The sequence below is a fragment of the Nomascus leucogenys genome, chromosome 2 (assembly GCF_006542625.1).
Source record: "Nomascus leucogenys isolate Asia chromosome 2, Asia_NLE_v1, whole genome shotgun sequence".
Lineage (NCBI taxonomy): Eukaryota > Metazoa > Chordata > Mammalia > Primates > Hylobatidae > Nomascus > Nomascus leucogenys.
Window position 1 is genome coordinate 51,809,560 of NC_044382.1, and position 23,206 is coordinate 51,832,765.

The following is a 23,206-nucleotide window of genomic DNA, read 5'->3' on the forward strand; positions in this document are numbered from 1 at the left end:
GCAGGCAGGCAGGCACATGTTTGGGACCACTGCTGGCTCCAGACACTGCCTTGCTGTGCTAGGTAAACGGCCCACTTTCCACACCCGTCCCCCAGGCCCTCCCTGCTCTGCTCCCACTGCCTATTTAAGCCAGAGGCCTGACTCAGCCCAGGCACAAGCCAGCTGCCGGAGCCAGGAGAGCAGCACTGCAGGCCCTGCTCAGCCAAGATGAAAGGTTCTTCTGTTTCACCATTTCCTACCGGTGCGTTTTGAATGATGATGCTGAGCAGGGTTGGAGCAGGAGCTGATTCTGCTCGCCTGGGAGTATATTGAGATGGGTAGCTGGCAGAGGGAGGCTCTGATTGAATTTTTCCCGTTTCTAATCCCTGACTTGATGTGATCTTATTCTCAAAGAGGGAAAAAGTCTGTGGTTCGTGAAAGGATAGGGGGAGAGCATATTTCAAAACAAGGCCTGGCTGAGAATATCAATGATCTGACATGTTTCTCTTTTCTTTGAGAAAAGAGAAGGGCTATAATTTCAAGGTTGTCAAGATTCCATTTCCCCTCAGGAACCCCTCCCTAAATAGTCATTTCTTGTCATTTAATTCTATTTTGAAAAAAACATGTAGGGATTTTTCAGAAGAGTTGGTGGGGCATGGGAGTGGGGGTGGAGAGTGGGGAGGGGGCTGTGCAGCTGGTGGGGGACAGTTTGGGAAATGTCGGAGGCCAAAGATCCTGCTTGACAAACTTCTCACTCAGGGATGAGAGGTGAGCTCCTCCCCACTTAGAGAGAGGGCAGTGGGGGCTGGGAGTCACACAGGCCCAAATGGCTCAGGAGCGGCCTGCCTCCTTTATGTCTAATGCCGGATGCTTGCGAGCCTGTGGCCTGGGTCAGGTCAGCCCAGCAAGAGGGTGAAGGACAGAGGTGCATGCAGGTTGTCAGCCAACTGTGGGTGAAGAGGCAGGAGTACCAGGAACAGAGGACAGGCCGGGACAGCAGGTCACTCTCTGCTTCCCGGCAGGCTGGACTCCCCAGGCTATGGGTGGGGAGGGATCCTGCCAGGTACTTGGCTCTGAGGGCAAAAGCCAGGGTGTCCACATGAACATAAGGGCTTCTGGGGAAGCCAGGTCACCACGTGCACAGCGTAGACCTGGGGGGCTCTAGCTTCCTTCTTCCCACTCTGATCTGGCAATATCAAGTGCCAGTGCTCATTTGGTCCTGGCCGTGGCCATCCAAGATCTTGCAGTGGCCCCTAATGTTACAGGGGAGGCTCAGAGGTTAAATGACTTGCCCAAGACCGATGGCCTAGACCAGAACCGGGTCTCATTGGAGCCCAAGCCTTTTCTGTGCAAATTCCCAGTGAGAAGGGAGCCAACTGTGTGCCGTGGAGGAGATGCTCCTGCCAGCACTGCTGCTACATCTTCAGCTAGGGGACAGAGAATGGACGGGGCCTCAGCTTTCAGATTCTTCTGAAACACTTAGTTTGGGTGATTTGCAAAATAAGTGTACCTAAGGGATAGGGTGTGAAGAGTGATGGGTCACCCTACTCTGGATGGAGTGGTGGTAAGAGGGCTTTGGGCCGGGCCATGGGACTGGCTTAAGAAGGTGGAGCATGCAAGGACAGCCCTGGCTGTGCTGGGCATTGGGCGGGGGGTGCTGAACTTGAAAGCAGAGACTGGGCCTGAGACAGGGGGCAGGCCCTGGAGCCAAGGATTCGGCAGGTTAGTAGGGACGAGGCCTGGAACTGGGCCAGTGGGCTCAGAGAGCTGCCTGGGACCAGGAATCAGGGGCGGGGCCAGCACCTGAGGCCAGGGGCGGGACTAGCAGGCAAGGGCAGGGACTACAAACTGGGACTGGGGCCCAAGTGTGGAGGGCAGCGTCCCCAGAGCATAGTGCCAGGATCCCTCACCTCAGTCAGCAAGGGGAGCCAGTGACATCATGTCCAAAGGCCTAGGGTCACATGAGTTCCCTCCCAGCTGTCCCCTCCAAAGACCCCGCTGGGTTCACAAAGTGTCCCGCTGAGCCTCCCTTCCACTGATCTGCTCCGCCTTAGATAATGGGGGAGCCACCAAATCCCTTTGGTTCCTCTCAATGTTGCTCTTCCTCCCCTAATCCACCCCATCCTGGTGGCCACTGTCCCTCTTCCCTGGCCTGGGTTCAGCTCTCCCCTACCCTCAGTATCTTAGGGAAGCAGAGATTGCACAAAGCTCCCAAAGCTGTGATTATTCTGGTTCTAACTATCAGATTAAACCTGGGCCCTGTGGCTGGAGCTTTTGAATTCACCTCTTGCCCACCCTCCACCTTCACCCTGAACCCCCTGGGCCTGGCCTGGGTCCCGGTGTCGATGTGGAGGGCTCATCCATCCCACCCTCAGAGTCCTCTCCTCTTGGCAACCCTCCTCCCTGAAAATCCGTCACACAAACCTCGGGCCCCACCCACTGGGGCTGCACTTCGTCCACTGGAACTGCCGGGCACACACCCTCGCCCTGGCGACGTGGAGGGTGTGGCAGTGCCTCTGGCCGCAGGTGAGGCCCCTTGGTCTTTGTACCTGGCTCACCTGTTCTGGGCTGCTCGGTGGCTGTCAGGTGAGCTCTGGAGATTGTTCCGGGCACCCCTGTGAACTGCTCATCTCCTTTCAGGTCTGCGGTGACAGCTCTTCTTCAGAGAGAAGGACAACAAGGTCCCAGTGGCCCCTCCTCAGGTAAAACCAAGGTTTCTGGAACCAGAGGGGTGGGGTGGGGGTGGGTAAGGGAGTGCTCCAAGCCTTTCCTCATGGGCTACTTGTTAGTATTTTTATAAAGAGACGCTGTGTGAGATTAAGAAAAGGCTCTCCTGCTTGTTAAAATGTTTGAAAACCACAGCTTTGGGGTAAGCAATCTGGAGCTGGCCATCTGGGTCCCATCCTGAACCTGACTCAAGTGGAGTGCAATACACCCAATCTATGGAGAAAATACTAACTCCTTCAATATATGGGAAAAGGATTTGAAGCAGCACTTCATAAAATGGATACAAATTAAGCATCCTGAAAAATGTAACCAGATACCACTGCCCACTAAACTATCAAAAACTTTTTTTTTTTTTTTAAACCTGTCTGTCTCTGGGGCTGGAGTGCAGTGGTGGGATCTCAGCTCACTGCAACCTCTACTTCCTGGGCTCAGGTGTTCCTCTAACCTCAGCCTCCTGAGTAGCTGGAACTACAAGTACAAGCCACCATGCCTGGCTAATTTTTGTGTTTTTTGCAGAGACTGGTTTCGCCATGTTGCCTTAGCTGGTCTCCAACTCCTGGGCTCAAGTGGTCTGCCCGCCTTGGCCTCCCAATGTGCTAGGATTACAGGCATGAGCCACTGTGCCCAGCCAAAATCACATTTTTTAATGTTAAAACCCAGAGTTGGTAAGGATGTTGTGAAACACATATTCTCAAACAATCAGTAAATTGACAGAACCTTGGTAGAAAGCAGTTGGGCAATATGTATCAGAAGCTTTAAAGTTTACTGAGTAATTCTACTCTTGAATCCATCCCAAAGAAGTAATTCAGACGACTGGCCCGTTCTCAGGAATAAAAGCAGAAACTGGTGACCCCTGACAGTCAGGAACCTCAGACTAGGAACCAAAACAAGACGACTGTAAGAACCCACTCCTTCCCAAATATTGACAAATTAAGTGTTTTCAGGGTTGCCAGGGTGGTCACCAGGCTGGGGGCAGGGAGATTTGGGGATCCAAGGTGGTGGTGACTGGATGGAAGAAAAAAGGGGAAATAGATGAGACCAGCAGCTCACAGGGAGGGAGGAAGAAGATCGGTGGAGTTTTCACCAATGGCTCAGAGGGGGTGGGTGACAAATGTAACCTTCAGGGGACTGAAAAAAGAGGCAAAGGTCTTGTTTTGTGGGAATTTAGGGGAAAAGACAAGAAGGACAGTGTAGGGAATGTTACTCTTCCCCCAGAACTTGTCCTGGAAGTAAGGGTGGTGCTGGACGCTGCTCATTTACATATTTCTGGATATGTTTGCATATCCCTTATATTCAGCCTTGGCAAGAAAAGTAGAGAGAAAAAGGAAATTGGAGTCAGGTGACTTGGCTGCACCTCTCAGAGACTGCCATTTACTTCTCTGAGTCTCCGTTTCCTCATCGGTAAGTGGGGCCAGCTGTACCCATTTGGGGTAATTGTGCAGTATAGATGCACCCCCAGTGTGAAAACCATATTCTCTGAGGTGTGTGCTGGGTGACGCCTTCTCCAATGTCCCCAAGAGCCGGCTCCGTTACTCCTGCCTTTCTGATGCTCATGTCCAATCTCCCTCTTGTCTTTGCCATGGACTGGCTCATAGCTGTGTCCCCGCTTCAGGAGGCAAAGAGAAAGGAAGGGAGGGAGGGAATGAGTTTGAAGTCCCAAGCAGGCCACAGGTGGCCTCAGATGAGCCCATTCTGGCTGCAGCTCCAGGTCAGCAGGGGGCAGGGCTGCCACTTGTTCTCGGTCAGCAGGGGTTCCTATTACCTGCCTACTCTACACACAGCTAGGGTCAGGTGATGGAATAAAATACTGAGGGCTTGTGGGGGGAGTGGGGGACACAAGCTTTGTTCTCTTCATCTGGCCTCAAAGTTAGAAAACAGAACCCTTATTCCCTGGGACTGGAAGTTGGGATGGTCGGGGAGCACCTTACCCCCCAACCCCAGGGCTCCACATGGGCAGGGTCCCTGGTCCTGCAGAGACAACCCGCAGAGCCACACGCACAAGGCCGTCCCTCCTTCTGCTTTGAAGGATGGAATTTGCTGACATAGCTTGAGCCTCCTGTCTCTCAGTTCTGTTTTTAGCTTGATAGATCTGAAGGTGTCAGATCTATCAGGGGCTGGTTACCTCCCTTTCTAGTATGCAGACTGCAAGCTTGTGCAATACATGCACAGAAACACTCAGCTCTCAAGAGAGAAAGGGCCTGTTTGGCCTCAGTCTAAGGTCCTCTAGTTATCCCAGGGGCCATGGGTAGACTGGCTGAGTTTTGATGAAGGGATCATCTCTGTGAATCTTAAACCCTGAGCTCCTCTGCTGAGGCCACATTCCTTCACACAGATGACAGCTGTCAGGGAACAACCCCAACAGAAGTGTGGAGGCCTGGAAGGGCACAGTGGGGGACTGCTCGGGTCAGGGCCCCTGGAGCTCCAGGAGCAAGAGGAGACAGAGCAATCAGGCAACCAGATATATCCTGCCCTTCCCTGCCTAGGTGCCTGGGCAACCTGGAGTCTGCAGGCACTACTGAAGGGCCATAGGGGAGCAGTGTGGTATGATGTGTAGTTTAGAAAGACCCCACCAGCTGCCAGGTGGGCCAGAGGAGGGAGACCAGGTGGAATCTGTTGCAGTGTCTAGGTTGGAGAGGGCAAGGCCTGAACTGGGATATGGCTGTGGGAATGGATCCAGGGGACTAGGAGGCAGAATTGTGAGCTGGGAAGAGGAGACAGGGTATGGAGGAGGTCCAGGGCCCAGAACTACATGGGAGACAGAACTGTATGTGGGGAAGTTGGGGGAGGAGGAGTAATAAACTTCTAGAGGAAGATGTAGAGTTGTCAATCAAATACATGTGGTCAGAGATCAGGAGATACCTGGGCTGGCTGTCACCTGGAAACAGGTGACCCACAAGGGATCAGCCGAGAAGGGAGGGAAGAGGCAAGAGAAAGTTCAGCCCCTAAGAAGTGGGCAGGGGAGGGGCTCTGAGGGATCTTCCAAGGGTCCTGAGAAGGAGCAGTCCCATGGTGCGGGGAGCAAGAGGATGGCGCCAGGACCAAGGGGCAGCAAGTGGAGCAGATGAGGAATGAGCCTCTTACACCTCCGGTTGGGCCTATTTCCTAAGCCCAATCTGGTTGAAACTGCATGGACTGTTTTCTCAGAGATGCTGACCTCTGTTCTGGACATTTTCTTTCCAAAACTCTACCAAGAAAGTCCAGTGAGACACTCTGTCTTCCTTTTCTCTTGTGGTGTGCGGGGGAGAGCAGGCAGCTTCAGGTGGGTTGCCACCCAGACCCCCAACCAGCCAGAGGGCCACTCAGCCCTCCTGGAGTGCAGGACACAGATGCAGCCGGCATGCTCTGAGCAGAAGGGATGACTTGAGCCAGCTTGCTCTGCACAGTGTAGGTGGGATGCTATCCGGACAGCCTAAGCATTTAAGTTAAACAAATCTGGCTGGGCGTGGTGGCTCAAGCACTTTGGGAGGCTGAGGCTGGTGGATCACCTGAGGTCAAGAATTCGAGACCAGCCTGGCCAACATGGTAAAACCCCATCTCTACTAAAAATACAAAAAAAATTAGCTGGCACATGCCTGTAATCCCAGATAATTGGGAGGCTGAGGCAGGAGAATCGCTTGAGCCCAGGAGGTGGAGGTTGTAGTGAGCAGAGATTGCACCATTGCACTCCAGCCTGGGCGACAGAGCGAGACTCCATCTCCAAAACAAAAAACAAAACAAAACAAACAAACAAAAAACTAACTGGGGGCAAACTAAGTGAATGCAGGGGATCCTCCCCTCAGGCCTGTGTTCCCCAGCTGCCCCTCCTGGAGGATGCCTCCTTGTCTGCAGTCAGTGATCTGGTAGTCATTACGGTACTCAAAGGTATGGCCCTGGCAAGGCATGATTCTCTAAGTGGCTCCACCTCCCTGAGTCCACTCTCAGTTCCCTTTCTGTCCCACCACCACACCTGTTTCTCCCTTGCTCATGGCTTGCTCCACGCAATACCCCCCACCTTCCTATCTCCACACCCTCCCTAGGGGACACCCCACCCTCAACTATACACAACTAGGAGGCAAAGTCTCTGCTGCCAGAAACCCTAGGCCCTTGCTGTGCAATACCCTGAGCTGCCACTGTGCTGCATCTGACTCGCCCAGTGCCCCCAGCCTCCCTGCTTAACAGCTGCTGCCCAGCCCTGCCCCTGCCAGCCCTGGGTGCACTGTCAGCCAGCCAGACCTGGCAGTGTCTCACCAAGCTGGGCCTCTGGGCTTTGACTCTTATCTCAGCCCACCTTAAAGGACCCCCAGTGTTGCCTCCTGCCCCTCCCCTACAGGGCTCACTTGGCCCCTGTGACCAACTCATACCCTGACCCCTGGCAGAGGTTTCTGGTGGATTTACTTCTCCAAGTCTATGGATTTACTGTGCTACCTGTGTCACCAAAGCAACCGCTTCTCTGAGCAGAAACAGTTTCCACTACAAATTAAAAGATTAAGACTCAGCTCCCCTGATGCTTCATGGTGCTAGAGGAACTTGGGCAGGTAGGAATGGACTTTTTCAGGCCACACTGAGGGGGTGAGGAGTGAGCCTTCCGCCTGGCCTGGATTCAGGACAAAGGAACATCATTATTGCTTCATTATCCTTGAGGGCAGGAAGAGTTGGATTGGATTGGAGAGTAGATCTGGCTGTATTCTTGGGAAACTGCGAGCTGTCCATAATGAGGCTTGTTTTCAGCATCAAGTAAGTGGACTAATTACACAGCCAATCAGAAGCTGTCCTCTATTGGTCAGGATGGGATGGGTCACGTGGTGGTTATAATCAAAGGTTTTCTTTTCTTTCTTTTTTTTTTTTGAGATGGAATCTTGCTCTGTCACCCAGGCTGGAGTGCAGTGGCGCCATCTCAGCTCACTGCAAGCTCTGCCTCCCAGGTTCATGCCGTTCTCCTGCCTGAGCCTCCCGAGTAGCTGGGACTACAGGAGCCCGCCACCACGCCAGGCTAATTTTTTGTATTTTTAGTAGAGACGGGGTTTCACCTTGTTAGCCAGGATGGTCTCGATCTCCTGACCTTGTGATCCGCCCACCTCGGCCTCCCAAAGTGCTGGGATTACAGGCTTGAGCCACCGCGCCCGGCCAATCAAAGGTTTTCTTCTTGCCCACACTACATGTGGGTTAGCTGGGGCCCTGCTCCGTGTCTCTTCATCCTGGACTGAGGCTGCCGGAGCAGCCACCATCTCCAACACTGCAGGTCAATGTGGCAGAAGGAGAGAGCTCTGGAAGGTTCCACATCTACTGTTTAAGTACTTAATTAAGCGCAGCAATACCCGAGATCACTTTCACTCACAGCTCATTGGTCAGAACTCATCACATGATCCCACCCAACCACCAGAGGACCAGGAAGTGCAGTCCTACCTCTTGGCTGGACATCAGGTTCCAGGTGCTTCAGGGGCCAGAGGAAGTGAGGCAAGAGTCCTGTCTTGGGCTTGGAAGCAGAGGTAAACTAAAGGGAAAAGAGCTCTGGTCTCCCCTTTCAGAGGTACAGCCCTTGGTTGGGCCTGAGCTGGGGCATCCTCTCTCAAAGAGGAGCGTGTTCTGGCTGGTTCTCTTGGAGCCAAGGGCTTTCATGGTGCCGTGTACAGAGGGAGGGTCTTTCATGGTGCCATGTATAGAGCAGTGGCCTAGGGTTAGAGGTCTCCAAAAGGGTCCAGGATGGGGCCTCAATCCTCAGCAGTGAGGCCTTGCCTCAGTCCAAAAAGCCCAGCCGCCTGGGAGGGTGAGTGAAATGCTGACACCTGATTTTATTTACTCATTCTCACTCACTTGCTTTTTAAGCTCCGCATAAATTTTCCTCTAGGACTCAGTTTGTTAAATGTTCTTTGCATAGAAAACTTTAGACTGAATGTGAAATGATTCCCTTCCGAAGAATGTTAGCCCGTCTGTTCTGTTTTAGGAAGGTTTGTCGTCTTAATCTGTGTTCTCTGGTGCCTTGAAATGCCTACACATCATGCAGTCGGCCAATCCGTTCCAGAAGGAAATGCTGTACTTGAAATGCAGCCGACACAGGGTCTGCCTAAATCCTAACATTTGTGTGGACTTGTGTTTAAAATTCTACTCCCACAGAAAGTATGCTGTCATCCCCTCTTAAGTAAAGTATATTCCAAGCCTTGTTTGGCTCATGAACCATTAACATCAGCCTTCATGTCAGGGAAGTAGGGACTTGGCTGTGACAGAAACCTCAACAGCAGAACCTGAGAGAAGCAAAGCCCTCCTGGTCTCCTTCCTGTGAAGGGCAGAGGTGGCGCTGAGGGCAGAGGGCCTCCTGAGGATGCAGGTGGCGCTGGTCAGCCAGGAGCAGGTGACGTGACCTGCTTTGGTGTTCCAGGATCCCTTGCTTTGGCGACTTGTGAGGCCCAGCCCAGGCACAGGCCTCAGCACCCAGGCAGGCTCAGAGCACTTGAGGTTGGAGGCCTTGCCTAGCTTAGATGCTCAGCTGTGGCCTGTAGCCTCCTGAGTCGGGCCTGCTCCAGTTCGGCCCCGGAGCTGCCTCAGGTGGAGGAGGTTCCCCATCTTCATCCTGAAGCAAGCCTTTGCCCCTGGCCGCCTCTCTGTCTTGCGCTCAGCCTCCATGAGGACATAGGACTGGGAGGAGCCCTGCGGGCTTCTGCCCTTGCAAACTCTGGCAGATAAGTCTGGTCAGGCGGGTTCGTGAGCAGAACACAGGAATGAGAGGAGGTGCTGCCTGGTGTGGCTCAGACGTGGGTCTAGGTGCCAGCCTCCATCCAGCCATCTTCTTGCTGGCACTCTTTGTGGTCACCAATAGATGACTTTGGAGTGGCAGGTGGTAGAGAGTGGGCAGTCAGGTCTTCAAACTCAGCTGTCCCCCTAGGATGGGGCCCATGCCTCCAGGGCAACTGCCCATGTCACCGTGGCACAAGGGCCTGGACCCAGGGGTCCTGCTGTTTGAAACATCACATTGGCTCTTGCACCTCTAGGACATGCACCACTCACCTGGCTTGAGATTTGCTTTCCAATCACGCCCAAGTTGGCTTCATCTGGGCTTTCTGACTTCACCAGGGAAATGCCGAGGCTGGCTGGTTGAAGGAGTGCCCCAGAGCTGCTCACAGCCTGTTCATATTCTCAGAAATCACACAGTGCAGTAATACCTCCTGTGGAAAGTTTCTTTCTGAAAATTGTATGGCCCCTTTGCCTGCACCTGGCTTCTGCAGAAGCCTGTGCCTCGGGCTCCCACAAGCAGCCCACAACAGATGGCTCTGATCACCTCCTGCGAGGAGACGGAGGCCCTGACGTTGTCCCCTGCACTGTCCTCACCATGCACCTGGGAGAGCAGAGAACCCTCTTTGTAAGGCAAACCAGCCTCACGAGGAGGAGACTTTGAAGGCTCCGGCTGTATCTTCAGGCCTTTGCAGCAAGGGAATTAACAGTGATAGCAAAATGATAAAAATAAGCATCCTAGAGATGAGGCAGGCACCACACTCGGTGCTGCACGTGCACCATCTGCAACTACCCTGAGAGACGGTTATTACCAAGGCTTAACATGTGAGGAAACTAAGGCACAGTCAGTTGAGCAGCCTGTCCAATAACCAGCAGGTTGACCTGGCCCCACATGTCCAACACCAGAGTTTGTGCTCCCAGCATCTGCTCCACTGTGGTCTCCCAAGGGATGCTGATAAGGCACAGGCCAGAGGCACCAGGTTCTGCAGGGCCTCCCAGGACTCAGGGGAGCCTCCACTTTGCCCAGTGGGACGTCAAGGGGGAGCCACAGGAGGTTTGCACAGGAGAGGACCTGATAGAATCACATTTTAGAAAGATCACATAGCTGTATCTGAGACAGGATCCATTTGGTGGCAAATGCCAGAAACCAACTCAAAGGGACTAGAGCAAGGAAAAGGGGAACTGCTGAATCATTAATTGGAAAGTCTGTGGGTTGTGCTGGCTTCGGGTGCAGGGAGCTCAGAGCTCAATGATGTCTCTAGGACTTGGTCTCTTTCCTTCCAGCCCTAAGGTCTGTTTTCCTCTGAATTGGATTCATTTTCAAAGAAGGTTCCAGAAGCTTCAGGTTTCTAACCTTCCATCTCAGATAAAATGCAGGCCTCTTTCCTAAAGGGCACAGTAAGAGTTCCAGGGAGAGCTTAGGGTAGTCTAGCTGGGTTGTGTGACCTTCCAGGTCAGGAGGGCTGGTGCTGTGTGGCCTGGCTGGCTCACTGCCCTCCCTGTGGAGTGCAGCAGGGTGGGCTTCAGGCTTGTGGTGGTGCCGAGACTTGGAGCTGTATCCAGGACGTGCAAACAGACACATGCCTGATTAGAGTGACAGACGGGGTGTGTGCAGGTCAGGGAGGACTTCAGGGAGAAGGAGGCAGGTGCTTTGGATCTAGATGGATGAACAGGCATTTACCTGGCACACCTGTGTCTGTGGGAGCCGCTGCCACAGCACACACATTCTTGCTGGACCCCAGACCCAATTCTGCCTGGGATGTGGCTTTCGGGAATTAGCATGGATGTGTCTGACCTGCATCACTCAGAAAGGCATCCGCTTCTGTCTTTCTGTCCTCCCAGCCACGAGCTGACTTAAGTTTCAGCAGCTCAGAGCTCATGTTGCCATGCCAACTCCTCTGCAGCAGGCATCCAGGCAGAAATGGCCTGGCCTTGGGTAATTGGATTGGAGCAATCCACGTGGCTTTTCCTGCAGAAACCAGGGGCTTGGTGCAGCTCCTGTTTAGACATGAGCTTGTGGACACAACAGGGACTCAGAGGAGGCCTCTCTGCTCTGGGACTCCCAGCCCTGCTGCCGGGAAGAGCAGTGTCAGCAAGCACACGAGCCAGAGGAAAGGGCAGTGGAGGGGAGACAGGCCTCATCCTAGCACCAAGGTGGGGCAACTCCCAAACCTCCTCAATTTTCCAGAAGCCCCCCAAGCTCAGAGATCCCTAGAAAATGGTGTAGGCTTCCTCACAGGGGCCAGGGCTTGCCTTACCAGCAGAACTGTCTGGCTTGTTCACTTTCCCACCACCAGAGAAATTCAAATTCAAAGCCAGGATCCACCTAGGACCCTTTGCACCACCGTGCAGGCAGAGCCTGTGTGCCATTACACCTGCAAGTCTATTGCCAGGGAGCTGGGGAATGGGATGGCTGTCTTGGTGCTGGTGGTATTTGAAGTCCAGTAGCAGAGGTCCTGGCCACAATGGCTTGTCCAGACAGGACCAGCCTGGCCAGGCCTTATTCCTGGGATCACCCTCCGCTGGTGGTGGCAGATCAGCTGCCCTCTGAGCCCTCAGGTCAGTGTCTATGGAGGGGGGCTCTGGCTCAGTGCAGGCCCCTGAGCAGCCATAGTCTCCCACTGTCCGTGCCGTGATGCCTCAGGTCACATGTCAGCAACGGGTCTCAGGACTGCAGATTGACTGCAGATCATCAGTCACTCACAGGAGCAGCCGCAGTGTGGGGCTGCCTGCTGTCAATGTCACACACCCACCAGGAGTGGCTGGGGCTGTGGCCTCCTGGGTCCTGCCCAAGACTTGTTCACTTCTTCCCCTCATCCTCTCACATCTGGACTTGGGGTTGTCTGGACTCCCAAACTCCCAGGGCAAGTTCCCCTCCTACTCGGGTCAACCTGCAAACCATGGAGCTCTCTGCTCCCTGTAGCCCAGTCCCCTTGTCACAGTCAGGCCCAGTCCAGTCCCCACTGCAGGGAACAGCAACAAGCTAGTGAAGTCCAGCAGCTCCAGCCTAGGCAGTGTGGCTGATGTCTCTGAGGCTGCTGAAGGTGCTCTGGGACAGTCAGGGTCCTGGGACTTCTGTGGGTGGGCTCCAGTGACCCCCAGAACCGTGCCCAGGACCACAGGCTGGGGAGAGCAAACAGGGCACACAGGGGCCGACCTCAGGGGAGGAGTGGTTGGGAGGTCCTACCAGGAGGGGCACAGCGGGTAGGGAAGGAAGCAGGGCCTGGCCAGGTCACTAGACTGGTCCCTTTCTGTCCTCATGATCATCCTGGGAGGTAGGAAGTCCTGACTAGTGCAGGGTTGCACTCAGGTCACCCTGAGTCCCAAGACCAAGCTAAGCAGTGGCCAGTGAAGCTGAGGGCCAGGGGCAGGTCTAAAGTCTCCTTTTCTAGGTTGGGGCTGACTCCCAGTAGCCCGGCCTTGGGGTACCGTGTGGCCTCCCACACTGACCCCAGGGCTCAGGAGTGACCATGGGGCCTGCCAGGACCCATGATGACCTGGAGACATTGGGACTCCAACTCAGGTCTGGAGAGCATGGTGTTGGCGGATGTCATTCTGGGCAACCTCAGAAGCCACATACCAGGATTTCAAAGGGGACAAACCCACAGATGACTGTGGACTTCAAAATAAGGAGCCCTGGGGGAACAATGCAGTCTGAGGTTAAGCTTCGAAAACTCAGCCATCAAGGCCTGTGGGGGTCCTGCCAGTCCCCTCAGAGGGGCCCACAGTGGACTCTACTTGGCAAACTTGCCAGTCCAGGGACATAGAAGCAGAGAGCGGGGGCATGGAGTCCCCCACCTGGAGACAGAGCCTGGCCTGGGCCCACTCAATGGCCCAACTAGGCCAAAGGAGCGCAGGCAACAGGAAGGGGACAGGCACCAGTGTGGCTGAGCACCACCACGCAGCAGGCCCGGGCCGGGGAGCACGTCCTGCCTTGGCCACCTCTCTGAGGACTCGGGGGTTTCTCTGAAAAGTTACTAGCCTCTAATGTTTAACTCTAGTTCTCCTCTTTCATGGGAAAGTGTAGATCAGACTAATTAATGTGTTGTTGCTTATTTACCCTCCTTTTATTTCCCTGAGACAAGATAATTAACCACAGAGCCTTAGAAACCAGCTCCATGGTTTCTCCATGGGTGGCAATCCCTTTTGTGTCTCCTGCACCAGCGGCTTCTGTGCAGAGGCAGGGGCCGCACACAGGAGCAGGGCAGGGGACAGCAGCTGGGAGGCTGGCAAGGGGCTGTGGACAGGGGACCTGGAGTCACTAGGAGGGGCCTGGAAGGGCAGCAGGAAGGGCTGGCATGCTTGGCTCTGCCACTTCCTAGAGGAATGCTCTTGGGCCACTCCTGCCCACCAGCTGCCAGTCACCTCAAATCCCATCAATTCCTGAATAAGGACCAAAGACATTCCTCTGGCCAGCCCAGGAGAAGTGTAAAGAGCAGGACTGGCCACTCACTACCATTGCTGGCAGGGCCGTGGGGAGCTGGCCCACAGGGTTTCTGGGGTCACAGCAGGAGAAAGGGGGGCCCAGGGCGGCTGAGGGGAGAGTCTGTCTCCTCTACACCCTCCACAGCCCCATCTCAGCCAATAGCAGATCCCAGCCCTGATGGGCCAGTGTCAGGGATGCACCACACGGGAGAGCAGTTTTGCAGAATTCCCTTAGGAACCCTTTGATGAAGTGAGTCTGCACCCTCCTCTGACCCATAAGGGAGCTGTGGTCACACTGGAATAGCAGCTAGTTCTGCCAGGAGGGCGGCATGGTGCAGACAGGATAGACCTTCTCCTCCCAAATCCTTCTGCAAAAGTGTCCTCATGCCAGGGCTCAGCCTGCACAGCCCTTCCTGCTGGTGGACCCCAGGGTGGGGGTGGATGAGGGAAAAGCTGGTGGGGGCAGAAGCACAAACGGCCCCTAGATAGAGACTGGGAGACTGGACTTTGTCCCCCAAGACAGTGAGACCACCAAGGGGAGAGAGAGAATCGGCTGTGTCTAGGAGGACCCTCTGCACACTGGTGGTGGACTTGGGGCTGTGGCTGAGGCTGAGGGCAGCAGGACAGTGCCGGGGTGAGGCAGGAGCTCAGGTGAGGATGGTGCTGGCCAGGCTGGGCTGGTGACCTCAGGCCACAGAGATGAGGGAGACTCGGGAATGGGCCTGCCTCATGACATTGGGGCGACATCCAGGTGGCCCCAAGAATCTGGCCTGGACCTTTAACCTGAGGCCTTAGTGCCAACTGCAGGGACTACTGGTGGCTGGAGAGCCTTGAGAGACCCCATCCCCCCCATTGTCCCCACAGGGACAGGACCTGCAAGCTCTCCCTCCGGCCCCAGCTGGTCCAACAGAGACAGGTGCCTGTGGGTGGCTCTGTGTCCCCTCCTGTGGATGTCAGTCCAGCCAGTGTGAAAGCAGCCGGCTCCACACAATGCGGGCTGCAGGTTTGCCGGCGGGGGGAACCCTCCAGCCTGGGAGGGAGAGTGAGTGGGCTGTCGCTCCCTCTGCAGGTTTGATTCATCTTGCAGCAAGTGCTGGGATTTTAAAGAAAGAATGAGGGAGTATGTCCTGGAGTCTCCCAAGCCAGATGGCAGGCGGGGGTGGACCTGGACACCCACCAGTCCCGCTGAGCACTGAGCCATGAGCACTGGCCGCAGAGTGAGATGCCCATGTCCCAGATTTCACTGAAGCCCAGGGCAGAGCTGGTTTCCCAAGGCTCCGGGTTGCCCGGCTGTGGTCTGCACAGATACACATGCTGCTCCGAACTGCACCCTTCCAGTGTTGGCTTCAAAGGCATTTCCCCTGAGGAGAGTGACAGCCTTGTGAAGCTGCTTATCAGAACCAGACACAGCTCCAGCTCAAGTTCACCTTTAGACACTAAGCGCTGGAGATGGCTGCAGGCTTGCCCTGGGGCTGCTGACATGCCCCACAGAAACCCCCTCCCCACACCTCGGGCTGGCGGGAAAACAGCTGCCCCCTCTCTGGCTGGAGGCATCCAGGTGAACCTCCCCTCATCCCCATCTCCTGCATACCTGCTGGTGCAAGCCTGGGACTCTAGGGCGCCCCTGTGCAGCCTATTCTTTCCTGAAGCTTGCGGTCTGCTGGGCAGGTGGCCACATCCCAGAGCATTTGTGATACAGAACTGCAGAGACCGGGCCACACGTGGGGACAAGAGCCACCAGTGGAGACACCTAAGCCACCGGGGCAAGGGGTCCAAAGGTCTTCTAAGCAGGGAATTTCTAAGTTGAGTCTTAGAAGGGGTGAGTGAGGCGAGGGGCAAAGGGATGGGGAATGGCAGGCAGGGACAGGACACAAGTGAGAGGCGGGCGTCCAGGGGAGGGGGCTGCAGAGACCCGCAGGCCTGATGGAGGGGCTGAGCTCCCCACTAAGGGCCGAGGGAGTTCCAGTAGGTGTGAGGCAGCTGTGACACAGCAGACTACATAGAGAGCATCCCTGCAGCCCTTGTGGAGGCTGATAAAGTTGGGGAACCGTGATGCAGTATCAGGCCAGCACAGGGGGTCCAGCAGGAGTGGCAGGGACTGATGGGGACTGAGGGAGGGCAGAGTCCAGTGACACCTAGGTCCCTGGCTTGGGTGACCAGGGATTCAGGAGGAGGAGAGGGTGTGGGGCCAGGATGGATGGCACCGTGGGCTCAGACCCCCCAAAGTGCCAGGGCAGGAGCTGGGCTGAGTCAGCAAGACAGTGGGTGGGAAAAGAGTGGCCCAACTGCTCCAGTCATGAAAAGTCTGGGTTATACTTCTACAGGCTCCCCCACGGAGTGATCACACGTGGGTCCCTGGAGGCTGGGCAAATACTCCAGACACTTGTCTTTATTGATTTTACATTCAGCACAATAGATGCACCTGGCAGCCTTGCCTAGGCGGAGCTCTGAGTCTGCTCTGAGACCCACTTGTGGCTCCCACAGGGGACCCAGGGTGGGCTTATTCAGGTGGCTGTGGGTCTCGACTGGGCTGCATCTCTGAGGACATGAGGAACAGCAGTTAAAGCTTGGGCCAGACCCACACAGCCCCAGGGAGCTTCTCCGAAAGTCACAGGGACTGTCAGGGGACCTCTGATGGTTCTCGAAGTTGATAAGACCCAGGCTGTGCTGGGATCCTCATTGCTGGAGGGTTTCGCCCCCGGTCAGTGGAGTGGAAGCACCGGGCTTGGTGTGATCCTGCAGGCTGGGGCCACAGTGACAGCCCAGTTGTGCATGGAGGGAGACCGCCCTCCCCTGCGGCCCTGCTGGCCACACTGCCCTCTGCTCCAGGAGTCTCTGGCCCCTTTGCTCTGCTATTTGTTCCTGCTCTGTCCTTACCTGGCAGGCGCTCCATGACAAGTGGCCATGTTTGTGGCTCCTCTGACCCAGGGTCACCTGCCCTCCCATTCTAAAAACTGCCCTGGCTCCTGATGGGCTTCTGGTGGCCCCCGGCAAGGGTGGGCCCAGGAGTCCTCTAGGATGCCCTGCCTGCTCCCTTTGCACCCACAAATCTGTACCTCTCTGAAAACCAGGGCCATTTTTCAAGCAATTGGGTTACAAGGTTAAGAAGGTTAGTTAGGGGCAGTCATGTCACCAAGCTATTCGCTCCAAGAGAACAGCACACACGGAGGAAGGGGTGTGCGGGGGCTGCCTCCCAGTCACCTGCTGAGCCTGCCGGCTCCAGCCTGGTTCTCAGAACCGTCCCACTCACACCAGGGGAAGCAGGAGTGGGATGAGCTGGGGTGACGGCCCCATATCTGACCCGCTCCCCTGAAGATCACTAAAAACAGTCCCCCTACTTTTGTCTCTGCAGGGTCTGCAGTAGGCCTCCGCATGGCCCACCGAGGTGAACCATGACCGGCTGGCCAACACTCGCCATTGACCAGCCGGAGTTGCATCTCGCCAGGAGGTGACCCCTCCTCCAGCTGTCCCCAACTCGCCCACCCTCGCCCAGGAAAGTGCCCGCGGCTGCCACGGACACCATGTAGTAGGGCCGGCTGCGGCGCCCAGTGAGCTGCGATGGTTTTGTACACGACCCCCTTTCCTAACAGCTGTCTGTCCGCCCTGCACTGTGTGTCCTGGGCTCTTATCTTCCCATGCTACTGGCTGGTGGACCGGCTCGCTGCCTCCTTCATACCCACCACCTACGAGAAGCGCCAGCGGGCGGACGACCCGTGCTGCCTGCAGCTGCTCTGCACCGCCCTATTCACGCCCATCTACCTGGCCCTCCTGGTGGCCTCGCTGCCCTTTGCATTTCTCGGCTTTCTCTTCTGGTCCCCACTGCAGTCGGCCCGCCGGCCCTACATCTATTCACGGCTGGAAGACAAGGGCCTGGCCGGTGGGGCAGCCCTGCTCAGTGAATGGAAGGGCACGGGGCCTGGCAAAAGCTTCTGCTTCGCCACTGCCAACGTCTGCCTCCTGCCCGACTCGCTCGCCAGGATCAACAACCTTTTTAACACCCAAGCGCGGGCCAAGGAGATCGGGCAGAGAATCCGCAATGGGGCCGCCCGGCCCCAGATCAAAATTTACATCGACTCCCCCACCAATACCTCCATCAGCGCCGCTAGCTTCAGCAGCCTGGTGTCACCACAGGGTGGCGATGGGGTGGCCCGGGCCGTCCCTGGGAGCATTAAGAGGACAGCCTCTGTGGAGTACAAGGGTGACAGCGGGCGGCACCCTGGTGACGAGGCTGCCAACGGCCCAGCCTCTGGGGACCCTGTCGACAGCAGCAGCCCAGAGGACGCCTGCATCGTGCGCATCGGTGGCGAGGAGGGTGGCCGGCCACCTGAAGCTGACGACCCTGCGCCTGGGGGCCAGGCCAGGAACGGAGCTGGCGGGGGCCCGAGGGGCCAGACGCCCAACCACAACCAGCGGGACGGGGATTCAGGGAGCCTGGGCAGCCCCTCGGCCTCCAGGGAGTCCCTGGTGAAGGGGCGAGCTGGGCCAGACACCAGTGCCAGCGGGGAGCCAGGTGCCAACAGCAAGCTCCTGTACAAGGCCTCGGTGGTGAAGAAGGCGGCTGCGCGCAGGAGGCGGCACCCCGACGAGGCCTTCGACCATGAGGTCTCCGCCTTCTTCCCCGCCAACCTGGACTTCCTGTGCCTGCAGGAGGTGTTTGACAAGCGAGCAGCCACCAAATTGAAAGAGCAGCTGCACGGCTACTTCGAGTACATCCTGTACGACGTCGGGGTCTATGGCTGCCAGGGCTGCTGCAGCTTCAAGTGTCTCAACAGCGGCCTCCTCTTTGCCAGCCGCTACCCCATCATGGACGTGGCCTATCACTGTTACCCCAACAAGTGTAACGACGATGCCCTGGCCTCTAAGGGAGCTCTGTTTCTCAAGGTAGGAGACCTCGGCCCAGCCTGAGGACCACGTGCCAGCCGGTCCTAGAGCCACGCAGGCAGGGGGGCTATAGCGGGGCGTCCTCCTCGTCATGGGGGCTGGAGTGGGAGGTTGGAGTGGGAGGCAGACGCCGTCTTTCCTGGAGCCAAACAGCAGGGCCCTGGCTCGGGGACAGGGTCAACACCAATGCAGGGATGAGCACTGAGGCTCTGGGCTCAGACAGACCCATCTGGGTGATCCCGGGCCCATTCCTCAGATCTCTGAGCCACCATTTCCACAACTGTAAAGTGGGGAGAGGGTGGGAGTGGAACAGAGCAGTAAGGCCTGGGAAGGGTTCCAAGCCGGCGCAAGAGTGGCAGTGGTGGCCATGGAGATGGTGGCAGTGATAAAGCAAGGAAGAACAGGAGGCAGGGCCCCTGTCGGTTCATACGAGGCAGAGAGACCAGCCCAGACCAAGCGCATGAGGCAGGCAGACGGGACCCTCAGGTCTCCAGGCCGTGATACCGCCTGGCTCACTGAGGCCACTAGCTGGACACCCCTCCCTCCTGGCTGTCGTGCAGCTGCCCTGCCAGGCTGTCTGCCCACCAGCCGTGGTTTCGCTTCCATAGTCACTAATTAAAGTGAATCATAATTATTTCTGCTAATTTGGATTCGATTGGAGGAGTTTTTAGGCTGTGGTAATTTGGCCATTATACATTATCTTCTGCTGCGCCTGAGATGCTCAGAGTGCCGACTTTTGTTCTCTATCCAAAAGCCGCTCATGGTGCTTCCAGAGTTTTCTGAAGAGTCATTTGGCCAGTGGATGCAGCACAGGGCTTTCTGCCCCGAGAGGCAGCAGCTGTTTCAGATGTGGGTTCTGTCCCTTTAGGGTGAGACATGAAAAAGTAGTGGCTCTGTAGGGAGGGCTGCAGCTCGGAGGCCTGCCTAGGGCGGGTTTCCTCACTTCCCAGTTCGCCTTCAGAAGCAACCACGCTCCGCCTGCCCAGGGAAACACTGGTGCGCAACCTGGCGCCTGCCAGGGGTGGTGGTGCTTTTCTTCAAGCCCTACGGGAGCCAGGGCAGGCAGCAAGGGCCCTGGCCCCCACTTCTGGTTCCTTGATGGCTCTTGTGTGGCTCTGCCAGGCCTAGAGTTTGGGTCCTCTGCTCTTCATTCACAGCAAGGGATGCTGAAATTGAAGCAACTCCTGACAGATAGATCCAACCTTCCCATTTTGGCATATGGTTCGTTGGTGTTCTGTTCCCTGGATATATTTTTGTCTCGGCAGCTAGAGTGACTTTCTGGGGAGGAAGGGGATGTGTTGTCAGGCCCAGGGTGGGAGGATGTGCCCCTTACTCCCACCCCTCACTCCTCCCACCCTACTACAGGTGGCTCAGAGGTCGGGGCCTCCCCCGCCCCCTACCCCAGCCCACTTCTGCACAGATCAATTGACACATCCTATCCCCACCTCCCTCCTCCATGGGGCACCCTCACTGTTCCCACCGAGGTCAACAGTGTTCTGTCCTGAAAGTTCTTTTCATCTTCCTCTACCCCCTGGGTCTCAAACTGTAACCTGATCTATGACGTTCAAAAATGTTTTGTATTGACCAATTTTTTTTTTTTTTTTTTTTTTTTTTTTTGAGACGGAGTTTCATTCTTGTTGCCCAGGCTGGAGTGCGATGGCACGATCTCAGCTCACTACAACCTCCACCTCCCGGGTTCAAGCGATTCTCCTGCCTCGGCCTCCCAAGTAGCTAGGATTACAGGCATGCACCACCACGCCTGGCTAATTTTTTATTTTTAGTAGAGACAGAGTTTCACCATGTTGGTCAGGCTGATCTCAATCTCCCGACCTCAGGTGATCTGCCCACCTCGGCCTCCCAAAGTGCTGGAATTACAGGCGTGAGCTACCACACCCAGCCTTGACCAATATGTTAAAATCAATATATTTCACAGAAAACCCAGTTTGCAGGTTCTCTCAGCAGCCCCAGGCCTGCCACATTCCGCACCCCACGCGGCTGCAGTGAGCTGGAGCTGTGGTTGGCTGCCCCTCGGTGGGGTTTCCCAGTGACCACCATGACACCTGCCTGGGAGTGAGACTCTGCAGCTTCCATTTCTGTCCTTTCTGAGGGCCCTCTGCTTTGTCCTGGCCCAGACCTCTTCCCCTAGCCCTGCATCTGGCTGCCTCCAGGACGCATCCCCATTCACTCGCAAACCAGACTCAGCCTCTGCCCTGGGCTGCTCCTCTTCCGTGTTCTGCCATCCTGAAGCCAGAAGGACCACCTTGGCTGCTCTGTCTTGTGCCCGACCCATCCATCCCAGGCCCCTAGCTCACTTTCTAGATGGCCCTGGGTGCACCCCACATGTCCAGCTCCCTTGGCCCAGGCCCCCTCCTCTGCATCAGCCCTGCTGTGGTTTCGGTCACCCTCCCCCTCGTCTGAGGCCAGGTGTGACTCCTCTTACACCCTCCACTGCCTCAGGAAAAGTCTGACCTTCACCTTGTACCACCTCCCCCCGCCCCCCCTCCGGCCCTCGCCACCCTTAGCTCCAGCTCTGCCTCAGCCACAACCCCGACGAGGGGCGCCTGTACTCCTGGCCCCTGCTTGTCTTGGTCCCACACTGGGTGTGGCCACACCACCTCATGGAGCTCCCTCAGCGGCCAGCTGCACAATCCTCTCTTCCCTTCATGGGCTCCTCTGCCCTCGTGCCCAGGGTCTTGTCTGTCCATCAGACAGAGCACCAGGACAGCAGAGCTGTGGTGTGCTCGGCACACACGGACCCGAGCACGGAGAAGTGAAGTACCTGGGGCCGCCTCGGGGACAGGCCCAGCCGGAGAGGGGCCGGGACGCTGGAGGGACTCGCTGCAGAAGCCAGCGGTCCCCTCCTCCCCGGAAGGCCCTCATGGTTTCCAGTGTGGGACTTCAGAGCCTTCAGGGAAATGTGGCTCTGTGAAGGAAGGGACTGGAATCCCTTTTTCCTCACCTACAATAGAGCCTTATTCTGGACGCCTCTTCTGTTGACAGTCTTTGCCCGCCAGGACTCAAAGGCACAGCCTCTCCTGTGATTGTTTGTTTTTGCAAGAGAAACACAAGGCTCTGCGGCTCCCAAGGCCACGAGCCAGGAATCAATAAGGCCCAGCAAATAATCAAGTGGATCTTGGCGAGATCACACAGCCGATGAGGAAGGAGAAGCGGGGCGGAAGGGAATAGGGCCTCGCCACTCCTCCGGCCGGCGGGTTCTCGTCGTGCAGGGCCCAGTCTGAGGCCTCCCTGCGAGTGTCCAACCCTGCCTGGGACACAGCACAGGGCAGGTGACACCAAGTGCTGTGTGAGTGAGAGGCTGATGCCTTAAGACCAGCAAACGGGCGGCTGGCGAGAAACCACAAAGACACCAGCCCCTCAGAAAGCAGCGCAGAGCAGCGCACAACAAACAGATCCGACTGGAAGCTGCCTAGACCATGTGAGCCTGTGACCCTGGCCCACGACTCAACTTCTGGCCTCAGTGTGTTCAACGGTAAAAGCAGCATCACTTTACCATGTGCCTGAGCCATTGTAAGGACCCAGAAAAGTAACGTCCATGCGCGGCCGCCCCACCCCAGCGTGAACCCACCGGGCCTGAGATGATCCTCATGGAGGAGGAGCAGTTGTTGCCTGAAGACGGCGCCCCCGTGTGGTCTTTTATTTATTTATTTATTTTGATACAGAGTCTCGTTCTGTCGCCCAGGCCAGAGTGGTGCAATGGGCCGATCTTGGCTCACTGCAACCTCTGCCTCCCAGGTCCAAGGGATTCTCCTGCCTCAGCCTCCTGAATAGCTGGGATTACAGGCATGCACCACCACGCCTGGCTAATTTTTGTATTTTTAGTAGACACAGCGTTTCACCATGTTGGTCAGGCTGGTCTCGAACTCCTGACCTCATGATCTGCCTGCCTCAACCTCCCAAAGTGCTGGGATTGCAGGTGTGAGCCACTGTGCCCGGCACACCCGGCTGATTTTTGTATTCTTAGTCAAAATGGGGTTTCACCACGTTGGCCAGGCTGGTCTCGAACTCCTGAACTCAGGTAATCCACTCGCCTCGGCCTCCCAAAGTACTGGGATTACAGGCGTGAGCCGCCGTGCTCAGCCTCATGTGGCCTTTTGAGCATGGCGGCTTCATAAATACTTTGTTTTTGCGGCAGAACCATTAACGCTGCGTGATCTCACAGAGCCATTCCGGGGGCGGGGATGCTGTTAGGCTAAGGTTTGGGTCTGTCTGTGGGCAAGAAGTGAATGGTGAACCTGTGAGGCCGAACAGCCAGACATTCATACCTGCAGGTACTGGGGAAGGAAGGCTGTGCATTAGGGCTGGGAAGGGGATGAAGAGCTGTAGAAAGCCAGGGGCACCTGCTGCTGAGGACATCCAGATGGAGGAGATAATACCAGCCCGACCGACTGCAGCAGTGAAGGAAGGACGGAGCCGGCCAAGGCCATTGGAGCAGATGGGCTGTGACGTTTGGGCTGCTGTGAGCTCCACAGAT

At 56.3% G+C, this 23,206-nt stretch overlaps 1 protein-coding gene across 5 annotated transcripts in view; it reads left to right on the top strand.

Annotated features, from left to right (window-relative positions):
* Positions 1 to 23,206, top strand: part of SMPD3 (sphingomyelin phosphodiesterase 3) — a 92,505-nt gene that overhangs the window by 60,383 nt on the left and 8,916 nt on the right. For 2 of the 5 annotated variants that reach the window (XM_003262921.4, XM_030794953.1), the window contains exons 2-3: positions 2,620 to 2,681; positions 17,186 to 18,714. In XM_003262921.4, coding sequence (XP_003262969.1) covers positions 17,392 to 18,714 — 1,323 coding nt within the window. In that variant the 5' untranslated portion in view covers positions 2,620 to 2,681; positions 17,186 to 17,391. Of the gene's footprint in view, positions 1 to 2,619; positions 2,682 to 16,200; positions 18,715 to 23,206 lie in introns of those variants that run through there. The other 3 variants (XM_030794967.1, XM_030794945.1, XM_030794960.1) reach the window with 2 other exon arrangements.